Here is a 14,914-nt window from a genome sequence, read left to right as displayed (position 1 = left end):
AAAATAGAGCGACAATTTTGAAAAGAAATGCAATATTTTTTTTAATTTTTGCTATAATAGCCAATTTTATTTTTTAAATACATTTTTTTTTTCCTCAGTTTAGCCCAGTTTATTCTCCTACATATCTTTGGTAAAAAAAATCGCAAACGTTTATTGATCGGTTTGCACAAAATTTATAGCGTTTACAAAATAGGGGATAGTTTTATGGCATTTTTATTAATATATATTTTTTTACTAGTAATGGTGGTGATCAGCAATTTGTATCGTGACTGCGACATTATGGCAGACGCTTTTGACACATTTTTGGGACCATTGTCATTTTTACAGCGACCAGTGCTATAAAAATGCACTGGTTACTGTAAAAATGACACTGGCAGGTGAAGGGGTTAACCTGTAAGGGCACTCAAGGGGTTAAGTGTGACATATTGTGTGTTTCTTACTGTGTGGGGGCGTGGCTTGGTGTGTGACATCACTGATCATTGTTCCCTATGACAATGAACAGACTATCAGTGACAGGCACACTAGGAAGCACAGGGAGAGGTTTGTTTACACTTACCTCCTCCCGGTTCTTAAAGGAGTTCTCTGACCTAAAACTTTTAACCCCCGCTGTGCCCGGGCTGTAAAACTATACAAAATAAACTTTCACTTACCTGCCTACGATCCCCCGTTGTTCCGATATCGCCGTCCCGGTCTCTTCCACTTCCTGCGGGTCGGTGACTCACAGTGCGCTCAGCCTATCAGCGGCCGCAGCAATGTCCCGTTGCGGCCGCTGATAGGCTGAGCGCACTGTGAGTCACCGACCCGCAGGAAGTGGAAGAGACCGGGACCGTAGAACGGGACGGCGATATCGGAACAACGGGGGATCGTAGGCAGGTAAGTGAAAGTTTATTTTGTATAGTTTTACAGCCCGGGCACAGCGGGGGTTAAAAGTTTTAGGTCAGAGAACTCCTTTAAGCTCTGTGACCCGATCGCGGGACACCGGCATCGATCGGGTCCCGCGGGCGTGGTCACGGGGCTCAGGTGCGGGTCGCGAGCGCGCCACCGCAAGCAAGCGCGACCCACGGCTGGGCTCTTAAAGGGCAATGTACCTGTATGTGCTTATGCCCAGCCGTGCCGCTCTGCAAACGTATATCGGCGTGAGGCGGCCCTTGAGCAGTAAACCACTTGCGCTCCGGAAGGTTTTGCCCCCTTCTTGACCAGAGATTTTTTGCTATTAAGTACTGCACTACTTTTTGTTTTATAACCAGTGTTTTGTGTCACTTCAGGGACTGGTAAGCTGCAATATATAATTTTTTTTTTTTTTTTGTTCTTTGATATAGATATTATTATACACAATTTAAATAGCGCCAACAGTTTACGCAGTGCTTTACAATGTATAGGGGGAACAGCACAATTACAGTACAGTTCAATACAGGAGGGCCCTGCTCGTAGAGCTTACATTCTAAAGGGAGGGGTGGTGGTACAAAAGGTAATAGCTGCAAAGAATGATTTGATGGGGGTGGCTCAGGGACAGTTGTTAGGTGGGTGTTGGATAGGCTTCCCTGAATAAGTGAGTTTTCAGGGATCTCCTAAAGGTGTAGAGGTTAGGGGCTGATAGATATGCTGTAGATCAGTGGTTATCTACCCTGGCCCAGATTCAAGAAGCAATTGCGTCTGCGTAACCATAGTTACGCAGCGCAATTGCTTACTTGCGCTGGCGTAACGACTTCTCCTGATTCAGAGAGCTCGTTACGCCGACTGCAGCCTAAGATATGCGTGGCATAGGGCTCTGAGCCCTGCGTACGCAGTTTGTTGCGTACGTCGGTTTTTGCGTAAAGCTGCCCCTTCTAATAGCAGGGGCAGCCAATGCTAAAGTATACCCGTCGTTCCCGCGTCGCGAAATTTGAAATTTACGTTGTTTGCGTAAGTGAATCGTGAATGGTGCTGGACGCCATTCACGTTCACTTTGAAGCAAATGACGTCCTTGCGACGTCATTTACCACAATGCACGTCGGGAAAGTTTCCCGACGGAGCATGCGCCCTACGCTCGGCGCGGGAACGTGCCTAATTTAAATGATTCCCGCCCCCTACGGGATCATTTAAATTGCGCGCGCTTACGCCAGGCATTTTGCCGGAGAGCCCACACAATTTACGGAGCTACTGCTCCGTAAATCGCGTGTAGCGCAGAAAATTCGCAGGGGGCGCAGGGCAAAAACCGGTGCCCTGTGCCTACGTAAAAAAAGCGCAAGGCTACCTGAATCTGGGCCTCAGGGCCCACTAACAGGCCAGGTTTTCTGTATTACCTTGGGGAGATGCAGACTAGAATACTGCAATCACTGAGCAGAAAATTATATCACCTGTGATGTATTTCAGTTATCTTGCAAACCTGGCCTGTTAGTGGGCCCTGAGGACAGGGTTGATGACCACTGCTGTAGATACTTGATACTTTTATATTTTTTTAGCATTTCTGGGGGGTTTGAATTGCACTTTAATGTATACAGGTTAACATTTTTAATTGTATTTTTATATTTCAGACTCTGAGTACTCCTACTACAGTCTAATACTAAAGAAAGCTGGCCAGTTTCTATCAGACCTTCAGCTCACCCTGATGAAATTTGCCTTTTCTTTAAGGGCATACTCTCCCACTGTTCAGATGTTCCAACAGGTATCTGTCATCTTTATTCTACTACTAGTAATGCTTGATTTTACAGTAGAAGACTATTCATATATGCTTCTATTTTTTTTAACATTTACATTAGATTGGTCTTTCTAGTAATTGTATGATTTATTCATATAAGCGCTTTCATTTATTTTTTATTTTTTAGTCCTTTTTCTTACCACTTATTTTTCTATGCCTTTTTTTTTTTTTTTTTTTTTTTTTTTGATCTTTCATAATTTCATCATTGTTTTCTATGTATTGTGTATCCATTTTGTTTTTATCCCCTATTTCTTTTTTGCGTTTTTTTTTTTTATAGCAGTCTTTCTGTTTATTTTATTATTCTGGATTACACTGTCCTTGTCCTATGCCTGTTCTTTTTATTAGCCTGTATTGTCCTGTAGCTGTATGCATTGTACTTCACCAAGATGTGTCATTGGAATGGTGTAGCCTGGTACTACGGTTCAGTGTTGTTGAGTATTCAAGTATTAAGTAAATCTTTGAATGACTACAGACTACTTGCCTCTTTGCTGCACACCAGAGACCTGTTTACATATCAGCCGTTTCAAGATACCTGATTTATTTTTATTTTTTAAAGTAATGACTTTTGACAATCTTAAGGGCAACTAAACTGTATCTGAGCACCAAAAACTGAAAATGCTATTTAATTTTTTTTTTTTTTTTTTTTCAAAGCAAACTCCTTCATCCACCTGTGCTTTTATTTTGTTGCTTTGAAAAACACCTCCTAGCATTTCTAGTTGTAGCCATCTTGATGAAGTGCAGGTGATTCATGTAGCATTACCTTCTTGGCCGCCGTCTGCCCTTAGCTCAGGCATGCAGGGAGTAGAGGGTGTTTTGTTGAGAAAACCCCCTCCTCCTCCGGATAAAAGAAGAAAAATGCCAATAAACAATTCTGGAATGTAAGACATAATTTTTGGCCTAGGGCAGAAACCAGGAAGAAATGTGAAGGGAAAAAAATAGTTAATGTTGAATGAGAGAGTAAAGTTCTGCTTTAAAGTCATTGTAATTGATCACTTTGTAAAACAACACATTCATTTTAACCTGTTCCTTACCGAGTCAGTAGACGTCATATGACTTCCCGGTTGGCTAGGCCCGCCGCATCGTTCAGGACCCGGAGCACGTGCCTGGCGGCCGAGATGGCTGCCGGTCACCCGCGATTGCCCATTTTCACAACAGGACAGTGGATCTGTGTGTGTAAACACACAGTCCACATCCTGTCAGGTGAGAGGAGACTGATGGTGTGTTCCCAGTACAGAGGAACACAGATCGGTCTCCTCTCCTTGTGAGTCCCCTCCCTACAGTTAGAATCACTCCCTAGGGAACATATTTAACCCCTTGGTCGCCCCCTAGTGTTAGCCCCTTCTCTGCCAGTCACACTTGCACAGTAATCAGTGCAGTTTTATAGCGCTAAACGCTGTATAAATGTGAATGGTACCAAAAACGTGTCAAAAGTGTCCGATATGTCCGTCACAATAAAAAAATCCGATCGCCGCCATTACTAGTAACAAAATAGAAATAAAAAATGCCACAAATTATCCACTATTTTGTAGACGCTATAACTTTTGCGCAAAGCAATAAATATACGCTTATTGCGATTTCTCTTATTTTTTTTTAACCAAAAATATGTATAAGAATAAATAAATTGTGATATTTATTAAATCAAAAAGTAAAAAAATATTGTGTTTGTTTTTTTTTTTTTTTTTTTTTTTTGACGCTCTTTTGTTTATAGCGCAAAAAAAAAAACCCAGCAGAGGTGATCAAATACCACCAAACTAAAGCTCTATTTGTGGGAGGGGGAAACCCATAAAGATTTTATTTGGGTACAGTGTTGCATGACCACACAATTGTCATTCAAATTGTGACAGTGCTGAAAACTAAAAATTGGTCTGGGCAGGAAGGGGGTGAAAATGCCCTGTGTTGAAGTGGTTAAAATAGAAATGGAAGGGAAAACCTTTGTGTATAGATATGACAAAAACATTATAAATACTTTCACAAAAAAATAATAATCTCATTCCCTCTGATTTCAGCTGCATAAGAGCTGGGTTGGGGGGGGGGGGGGCGAAGCAGAAGCCCATTGAGCTTCCCAGTGAATAGCTGTGCAGGAGGGTGCGTCAGAACAAGTCTAAACATTGGAGGAGAGCAGGCTGAGTTCCCAGCATAGGTGGAGAACTGTCCATGCTGTGCTCTCCTGCATGGCGTGGTTCGTTGCAAGTAGGAAAGGAGAGGGACAGGCAGGAATTCCAGGGATTTCCCACAAAGGAAGCAATACAAAGAGAAAACAGGATACTTTTCATACAAGTAGATTGTACAACAGGCACATATCAGGAATATGAAATGCTGGGGTAACAAACGCCAACGTTGTAGCAAGGAAACACACACTGTACTTTTATGTTGCCTCCTTGAATATCAAATAACTTTAAGCAGCAACTTTTAGCTTCAAACTCTCAGCCTACAGATGTGTAGTTGTTTTTTTTTTTTTATTTATTTATTTTTTGGGTCATGGACGTGTTACATCTTGATTGATGCACAGTATTCCAATGATTGTTTGAAAATAAATGATTGTAAAAGTTTCATTTACATTTTTCTAAAATAATAAACTTGTCATACTTACTTGCTCTGTGCAGTGGTTTTGCGCAGAACAGCCCTGATCCTCCTCTTTAGGGGTACCCCACCAGTGCTCCTGGCTCCACCTTTTCTATGAGTACCTCCATAGCAAGTCTTTAGCTATGGAGGTACTCATGCGGGTTTAATTCCGAGCCATGCTGTGTGCATCCATTTACACACACAGTGCAGCCAACCACGCTCTCCTCACAGGATTTGATTGTAAGAGATTGTTAAAACACACCTTGTTAGTTGAAGTGGATGACTGACTAAGTATTTGCCATTGCTGACTAAGCATAAAACAGCTTTTTTTTCAGAATGCTGCTGAAGAAATTTTACATTTACATTACAAGACATTCATTTTGAATCGGCTGTATACAATGCAAGGTACCTCCAATACACAAAGCTTCTGTGCGGCCCTTGGCAAGTGTCAGGGGCCATACTGGAAGCCCCCGTTATAATCAAGTGATGACCACTTATTTAGATGTCAATTTTCTGTCCCAGTGAGCAATAAAATCCTGACGGCATTAACCTTTCCTTACTGTCTGTAAAATAGTGGATACTTGACAACCCTGCTGATGGCAGCTCCAAATTGAGGATGACCTGGGTAGCCGGAGAGGTAGTTGTTACATTTTGAAGATTGATGCTGGCATTGTTGTTGTGGTAGATCTGAGGAAGATTTTACAATCAGCTTGCAGGCTGTATGGTCACCTTCATAGGCCTGTTCTGAGAAGATGGCATCAAGTGTAAAAGTAAAGATCCAAGGAAATAAAAAATATCAAATTACAGTTGAGATCTTCAGCTGTTTCGGATATATGTTTTAAAAAAAATTACACACACAATTGTTACTTGCTTGAGATGTTGAATGTTTTATAGTGCAATACTACATCATAAATATGACCAAATGTTCTTCCATACTCTTTAAGTTTTATTGTGCCTTTGTGATTGAATGTTGTAACCCTTTTTATTAAATATTTGGATGCACATATTCCAGCAAAAATTAATCTGTTATGAAACATAAACCTTTATTGCACCGAGCTGGGAAGCTGTAGCTTTGATCAATATTAAGGGAAAGCATCTAGGAATAGACTGGTGTAATTAATTCTGGGCAAAACATGTATGATATATCAACTCGCTGTTCCTTGGTAACATCCCATAAAGGTGAGCTGGTATAGCTGGGCCTCTTTCTTCATTATTCTTATCTTATCATTTTTCTTGAGAATCATTAATGGAGACATTGAAAAGCATTAATACAACTTTCAGACATATATTATGAAATGTATATTATAATAACCCCTGTCACGGAAACATTCTATACCTACTGAGTACAACAAATGTACTGCAGGGAGTCCCAGGCTTAAAGCGGGGGTTCACCCAAAAATCAACTTTCTGACAATAGATCCAGCATACTGCTGACATCTGCAGTATGCTTTTTTTTTTTGGTACTTATCGTTTTATCAGCCTATGTTATCCGGCTCCGAGCGGGGATTTCTGCGGGGAATAGGCGTTCCTAAGCCAAGCAGAGTTGATTGAGGGGCAGCTAAAGCGCGTCACGCGCCTGCGCAGTCAGCTCTACACGGCAGGCGCAAGCGCCGTAAACACTCGAGTGTCACTTCGGGTATTTTCGGAAGGCGTGACGCACTTAAGCAGCCCGTCAATCAAATCCGCTTGGCTTAGGAACGCCTATTCCCCGAAGGAATCCCCGCTCGGAGCCGGATAACAACGCTGATAAAACGATAAGTACCAAAAAGAAAAAAAGCATACTGCAGATGTCAGCAGTATGCTGGATCTATTGGCAGAAAGTTGATTTTTGGGTGAACCTCCGCTTTTAAAGTGTAACTCCAGTTTAGAAATCAAAATTTTGGGATTTACTAAGTAAAGTAATTGGTCTAGTTCTCTTTTTGCCCTTATAAAACCTTTTGTCGTCTTTTAATTTTTCACAGCTGTTTTAGTTTAGTTGTAAAGGTTTGTTTTAGTGAGGCAATATAGAGTGCCTGAAAGTGGGCGGTCTTATAATGGTTCCCACCTGCAGTTACAGTGGGCGTGTTCACTTCCAGGGCTGTGGAGTCGGTAGATAAATGTTCCGACTCCTCAGTTTTATGTACTTCCGACTCCGACTCCCCGACTCCGACTCCTCTGTATTAATATGCAAATGTATTTTATACATTCCTTGAGGGAAAGAAACGCAACCTACCACAGGACTACTGGCTGGGAAGCCAACAGTCTACTGCAGGGGTCTCAAACTCAAATTACCTGAGGGCCACAAGACAAGTTTCCATATCCCATGGGGGGCCGCATGCAAACTTTCAAACTTCAAAAACCGTACTGGTGTCAGCGAACGCATTATTAACCCTGACCACTACACTGCACACTGACCACTACACTACACACTGACCACTCACCATCAGGGTACAGCACATCAGGGCACAGCACACATGAGTGCACAGCGCACATCAGGGTACAAAGCCCAGCACATCAGGGTACAAAGCCCAGCACATCAGAGCACAGCACATAGGGGTACAGCACAACAGGCCACATCAGGGTGCACGGCACATTAGGGCAGGGCATATCAGGACAGGGCACATGGCGCAGGACATGGCACATCAGGGCACAGCACATCAGGACAGGGCACATGAAACAGCACATCAGGGTACAAAGCCCAGCACATCAGGGTACAAAGCCCAGCACATCAGGGTACATGGGGCACATCAGGGTACATGGGGCACATCAGGGTACATGGGGCACATCAGGGTACATGGGGCACATCAGGGTACATGGGGCACATCAGGGTACATGGGGCACATCAGGGTACATGGGGCACATGAAACAGCACATCAGGGTACAAAGCCCAGCACATCAGGGTACATGGGGCACATCAGGGTACATGGGGCACATCAGGGTACATGGGGCACATCAGGGTACATGGGGCACATCAGGGTACATGGGGCACATCAGGGTACATGGGGCACATCAGGGTACATGGGGCACATCAGGGTACATGGGGCACATCAGGGTACATGGGGCACATAAGGGTACATGGGGCACATGGCACATCAGGGTACATGGGGCACAATCAGGGCACATGGGGCATATCAGGGCACATGGGGCACATACGAGCACACCAGGGCACATGGGGCACATGAGAGCATATCAGGGCACAATCGGGGAACATGGGGCACACCAGGGAACATGGGGCACATCAGGGCACAGCACATCAGGACATGGCACATCAGGGTACAGGACATGGCACATCAGGGCACAGCACATTAGGACAGGGCACATGGCACATCAGGGTACAGGGCACATGAAACAGCACATCAGGGTACAAAGCCCAGCACATTAGGGTACCCCATGTACCCTGATGTGCTGGGCTTTGTACCCTGATGTGCTGTTTCATGTGCCCTGTACCCTGATGTGCCATGTGCCCTGATGTGCTGGGCTTTGTACCCTGATGTGCTGTTTCATGTGCCCTGTACCCTGATGTGCCATGTGCCCTGATGTGCTACTCCCCGGCAGCCCCCCTCTCTTCTCGTCCATCTCAGATGATGTCACAAGCAAATGGGGATGGATGAGAAGAGAGAAGGGGCCGCCGGGGAGTAGCAGTGTGACATGAGAGACAAGTGAACTTATGACAGACGCTTCCTGCGCTACTCTTCATGCACCTCGATCTACACTTCCGCGGGACACGCCCTGCCTGCGGGCCATTTAAAACCGGTCCGCGGGCCGCAAATGGCCCGCGGGCCGGTACTTTGAAACCCCTGGTCTACTGTATTGTACAGTTTAAGCAAAAGACAAACACAATGAAAACAAAGTTTTTTTATTCTAAAACATGATTTTCCTAGGAGAATCCCATAGTCATGTTTAAAGTTTAAGCTAACAATCGGAGTTTACAAGTTTTTATAGCCTTAGCTAAATGACAGCAGTTTTTCCAATGGTTTACAGCTTCAGTCTTGAACTATTGGCCCTCCATTCCCTTCACTTATACAAGTGTCTCACTCTCTAGTCCTGCAAAAAACATATTTATTTAATCCCTTATCAGTGAGAGGCTAGGTTACACATGGACGCTGCGTTCCCTGTAAAAGCAGAACACAACACTATGGAAAGTATAAGTATTGCAGCTCCTAATTGTGCGTTGCGTGCCATATAGTGAAGCACATGAAAAGCATGCTTCTTCACGGTCACTTAACGTGTTCGTTTTGCGGTTACGTGAGGCACTGCATGCATTGGTCTTTATTCTTACAGCAGAGAAGTCATTAATTATAACTTTTTGTGAATTGGGACATTTAAACTTGCTTTTTTTTTTTTATTCCAATCTAAATTTAGTAGGAGTCGGAGTCTGTGCATTGTTTGCCGACTCCGACTCCAGGTACCCAAAATTTCCCCCGACTCCTCGACTCCGACTCCACAGCCCTGATTCACTTCTTCGCTCCTACAAGTACCATGATGCAACTGTTGTGACTTTCTGGTTGGGCGGGGTCAGTACTGAGTGCACGCTCTGGACTGTGTCTTTAAAGGGGTTGTAAAGGTTCGTTTTTTATTTTCTAAATAGGTTCATTTAAGCTAGTGCATTGTTGGTTCACTTACCTTTTCCTTCGATTTCCCTTCTAAATGTTTGTTTTCTTTGTCTGAATTTCTCACTTCCTGTTCTTCCTCAGTAAGCTGTTCTGGCTGACTTTCCACCGCTCGGATGATGGTGTGAAGTTTACTGAGGAGAAACAGGAAGTGAGAAATTCAGACAAAGAAAAAAACATTTAGAAGGGAAATTGAAGGAAAAGGTAAGTGAACAATGCACTAGCTTAAAGGAACCTATTTAGAAAACAAAAAACAAACCTTTACAACCCCTTTATGCCATCACCAAAAAAAAGAAAACATTACCACTAATAGACAATGACAGGCACGAACAGCAGAGGACAAAGCTACAGACTACACAAACCCAATACTACCAGCTGGGGGCCGCGCTCCAGCACACGCTCTTGGCATACAGAATGATGCTTTATTGTCCCAGAGACCAAGTGATAGCAATGTGGGCAGCCCTGCTCGAGAGTCTGGAACCCGCAGTGGTGGTGTTCCTGGCTTACAGGCAGATGACTAATAGTCCAAGAGGTTGTTCCCACACAACACATCATAGCAATGTGGGCAACCCTACTCGAGAGTCTGGAACCCGCAGTGGTGTGGTGCTCCTGGCCTACAGCCAGATAGATGACTGATGGTCCAAGAGGCTGTTCCCACACAACACATCATAGCAATGTGAGTGGTGCTACTCGGGAGTCCGGGACTGAACTGGCACTGGGCTGCACAGGGATACCATATACAAGCCAAAGTGTGGTATACAGTGTCTAAGGAAGAACAGTAAAGAGTGTCCAGTCACAGAGATGGGGACAGTACTGCACCTGATGGACCATACAGGCTGCAAACAATACAGGTAGCTTATCTACAAAGAAGCATTGCAATGCCTATTAATCAAGGGGGAAAAAAAATAAAAAATGAAAACTGGAATTGCCCTTTAAAGGAGAAAATCGCAGTGAAAGCTATTTATATTTAAAAGGCTGTTCTTTTTTATTGTGTTAGATTTTGGCAGGAGTTCTGTTGTTACCCTTAACCTGTCCTTTTAAGCTTAACCCTCCAATACTAACCCCTAATTGAGCCAGTGACATTTTAAGTTCTCTGCAACACTTATTTTCCATTTCTTTTTTAATTGGCTGAGATATATTTAAAATATTCTATCTATCTATCTATCTATCTATCTATCTATCTATCTATCTATCTATCTATCTATCTATCTATCTATCTATCTATCTATCTATCTATCTAATCTATTTTTTGACTAGTGTTCTATTTTCAATCTTTGGGCCAACAGTGAAGGATGGTCACAATGGTTAACCCTTTGGTGCCATTCGTATAAACTGAGGAAAGCAGGTTCTCAATAAATAAATAAACTTTCCTAAAGCACCAAGTCCAATGTAATTTTATTATTCTTTGGGAAATGTAATTTGTCAGTACAGGCATAGTCTCCACTTAGATAAAATAGGCCAATCTGAGTTGTACCACTCTTCAGTCTTCCCAATCATTTTTTTTTTTTTATGTACAAGTATGATTCACCACAAATAATTGTTTTTAAATTTGTCATTTTCACTTCCCTTTAAAATAAAACCCATGTTCTCTCCTTTTTATCCCACCTTAAATTCCACCTCCTGGTGCACCTTTTAGGAGGACTTTAAAGCCCCATACACACTATTATATTTTCTGCTGATTTTTTTTTTTGTCTTCAGATTTACCAAAACCATGTATTGCAAGGGCCTACCTGATTGCATACAAATTTTAACTCTTATGCCGCATACACACGATCAATTTTCGGGTTGTAAAAAACAACCTTTTTTAAAAATGTAATTTAAAATAATCATGTGGGCTTCAGAGAAATTTTCGTGTTCTGAAAAACGGGCAATTTTTTTTTTCCGAACATGCTCTATTTTTTTCACAACGTTTTAAACTATGTCGTTTTTCGGGTTGTAAAAAATGATCGTGTGTGGGCTTTAACTACGTGAAAAACCCGCGCATGCTCAGAAGCAAGTTATGAGACGGGAGGGCTCGTTCTAGTAAAACTACCATTCGTAATGGAGTAAGCGCATTCATCACGCTGTAACAGACAGAAAAGCGCAAATCGTCTTTTACAAAAACGGCTAAAGCAGCCCAAAGGGTGGCATCATCCGAATGGAACTTCCCCTTTATAGTGCCGTCGTACGTGTTGTACGTCACCGCGCTTTGCTAGAGCATTTTCTTTTAACGATCGTGTGTAGGCAAGGCCCTTTTAATGATGAAGTTGAAAAAAACATTGTTTTTTCTAGAGCCTGAAAAACTTTTTTTACAACCCGAAAAATGAAAGTGTTTACAAGGCATTAAGGTTTGCCCTCCCATAATATATGGTTTTGGTAAATCTGAAGACAAAAATCTTGAGAAAATCTTGCGGTGTGTATGGGGTCTAATGCCTTGAAGGTGGGGTGGCTTCTTTGTTATGTTACTGCTGTGATTTGCTTTTACAGCGGTCACATAATCGGGAGAATGTCCCACTGGCTCCTGATCTGAAGCTTTGACTAAGAGCTGTTGGTGACAGCTTGGTCAGTGTGCCCCAGGCATGCAGGGAGCGCACCTGGCACACAACCTCATGCTGTTATAGATGCATTTGTGTGGCAGTGGGGTGTTTAAATCCCACCGTTCTCGCACAGTCAGCAGGAGGTTGCATTGCTTTTATACCTATAACCAGATTTTGATATGATGTAATCACACATACAGTAAAATGTTTTTTTTTTTTGGACTACCACATACATGTTGGTTTATGCTTACCTTGACACTTCGTTCTATCCTCTGAAACACACTTCAAAATTAATCAAATGTGAGCTTTCAATCAGGAAGTACACAATCATTTGAAGATGAAATGCAATTAAAGCCTCTTGTTTAAATGTAATTATTAACATTCTAGATTGCAGCTGACGAGCCTCCTCCAGAAGGCTGCGGTGCGTTTGTCTCTATCCATGGAAGTCACACCTGCAAGGCAAGTCAGGTTAAGAAACTTTTGAAGGATGCACTGGAGAGGTGAATGCCAATTAAAATGTCCTTATATTTTTAATATGTTTACTTAATATTCGTTGGAAAGAAATTACAATGATGTAACTTATTTGTTTTTATTTTTTCAGACCAAGGCCTTATTTATATAAAGGGGACCATGTGTTCCCTTCATTAACTAAGACCGCTCCAGTAGTCATTCTCTATGCTGAAGTGGGCACCAAAGCGTTTGCAACATTTCATAAAACCTTGATCGAAAAGGCAGAAAGTGGGGAGATAACGTATGTCCTGAGACATTACATACAGGTATGTAAGTTTTTTTTTTTTTTGTTTTTTTTTTATTTAACCCTTTCGCTTTCAGAGCAATTTGTGCACATGTTGACTAGGGTTGCACTGATGCCATTTTTTTTTAAGTATGAGTACCAATACTCACTAAAGCAGGAACAAAGATTGTCTCTGGACAGCCGCACTCTGAACAAATTGTAGCCTTTTATTGAAAGGACAGCACTTCATGTCACAGCAAAATAAAACCTGACTGCTGACGCGTTTCTCACTGAAACTAGTGCTTAGTCATAGCTATGACTAAGCACTAATTTCAGTGCGAAACACGTCAGCAGTCAGGTTTTATTTTGCTGTGACTTGAAGTGCTGTGCTTCTTTCAATAAAAGGCTACAATTTGTTCAGAGTGCGGCTGTCCAGAGACCATCTTTGTTCCTGCTTTGCTTAGTGCATTGCCTGCACCTGAAATGTCTGCAACGGAGGATATTCATCTGGGTTCCCACCTGGAGCGGCTATTCCCTTTCCCCTTACCAATACTCACTGATACCTATTTTTAGTGTTGTGGCATCCCTGGTTCACACGTGCGTTTTCAGATGTGATTTCATAGTGTGATTTTTGCATGACAAGTAAAACAGAATGGGTTCCTTTTGTGGGTGTTCAGATAGATGCGGGTGAATGGCATTGCATTTAGAAAAGGGTTCCTGTGCAAGTTTGGTCTGGTGCGATTTGTAATCACACGCTTGAGAGAGAGACTCCCTCTGCCGGCGGCGTTTGTGTTCTGGCGGCTGCCTCAGCATCCTTCTTTCTCTGGCTTATCTTTTTCGGTAAAGCCCTTTGTGGATCAGCTGAGCTGTTGCTGGCTGGTAGTGTCTGTCTTTCAGCGGCATTTGATGGTGATTTCCATGATCCATCCCTCAACACCACTCCTTGCTAATGTGTGTTGTTTATCAGCTTCACACATCGCTCTGGCAGCTACTGACAGACTCTTCTTTCCTGATCCCCTCTATATACAGAGAGAACCAAAACCGCTGCTGTAAACTTGCATCAAAAAGGGACTGGTATTTCTATACAACTGCATGTGAACCGTACTACAAAATGCTACGATTTTACATCGCATATACATGAACCTAGCCTGAAAGTGTCTGTTTTAATATTGGAGCATTTGTACAAGTGCAAATGCCTTAGTATCTGTATCGGTGCAATGCTAATGTTGATGTGCATGTGAGAGGTGAAGATTTGTTAAAATCCCAAACACTATGTATTTTCTAAAAGCAGAGACCCTAGAGAATTAAATTGTGGTTGTTGCAGTTTTATGATTCATGATTTTAGCACAATGGATTATCAAACTTGTCACAAATCGTACTTAATTAGCTGCTTTCTCGGCCAGCAAATGATGTTCTACCCACTAACACCTGGTCATGGCAGAGAGTATGTGTAAATACCCCACTGCTGTCAACTTAAAGTGACTAAAAAATAAACATGTTATACTTGCCTGCTTTGTGCAATGGCTCTCCACAAAGCTGCCCCCAATCCTCCTCAGGTCCTCAGCCAGCACTCCTGGCCCCTCCCTTCTGACCAGTGCCCCCAGAGCAAGCAGCTTTCTATGGGGCAACCGAGCAGGCTCACCCCTGAGCCACTGCTCTTATGTGTCCATTCACACACAGAACGGTGCTTAGCCCTGCCCCCTCTCTACTCATTGGCTCACTAGCTCTGATTGACAGTAGTGGGAGTCAATGGTGCCCACTGCTGTCTCAGCCAATGAGGAGGGAGTGTGCCTGGAGAACCGAGGCTCTCATGCATATTGATGAATCGCATAGGGCT

The 14,914-nt window shown here is 42.9% G+C and overlaps 1 protein-coding gene across 3 annotated transcripts in view; it reads left to right on the top strand.

The window, feature by feature from the left end:
• UGGT2 (UDP-glucose glycoprotein glucosyltransferase 2) overlaps positions 1–14,914 on the top strand; it is a 446,216-nt gene that overhangs the window by 6,140 nt on the left and 425,162 nt on the right. For all 3 annotated transcript variants that reach the window (XM_040336106.1, XM_040336105.1, XM_040336104.1), the window contains exons 3-5: positions 2,514–2,644; positions 12,732–12,844; positions 12,946–13,120. In XM_040336106.1, the coding sequence (XP_040192040.1) occupies positions 2,514–2,644; positions 12,732–12,844; positions 12,946–13,120 (419 nt within the window). The remainder of the gene's footprint in view (positions 1–2,513; positions 2,645–12,731; positions 12,845–12,945; positions 13,121–14,914) is intronic.

Source organism: Rana temporaria, chromosome 2, assembly GCF_905171775.1.
Source record: "Rana temporaria chromosome 2, aRanTem1.1, whole genome shotgun sequence".
Classification (NCBI taxonomy): Eukaryota; Metazoa; Chordata; class Amphibia; order Anura; family Ranidae; genus Rana; species Rana temporaria.
This window is presented reverse-complemented; position numbering and strand designations above follow the sequence as displayed.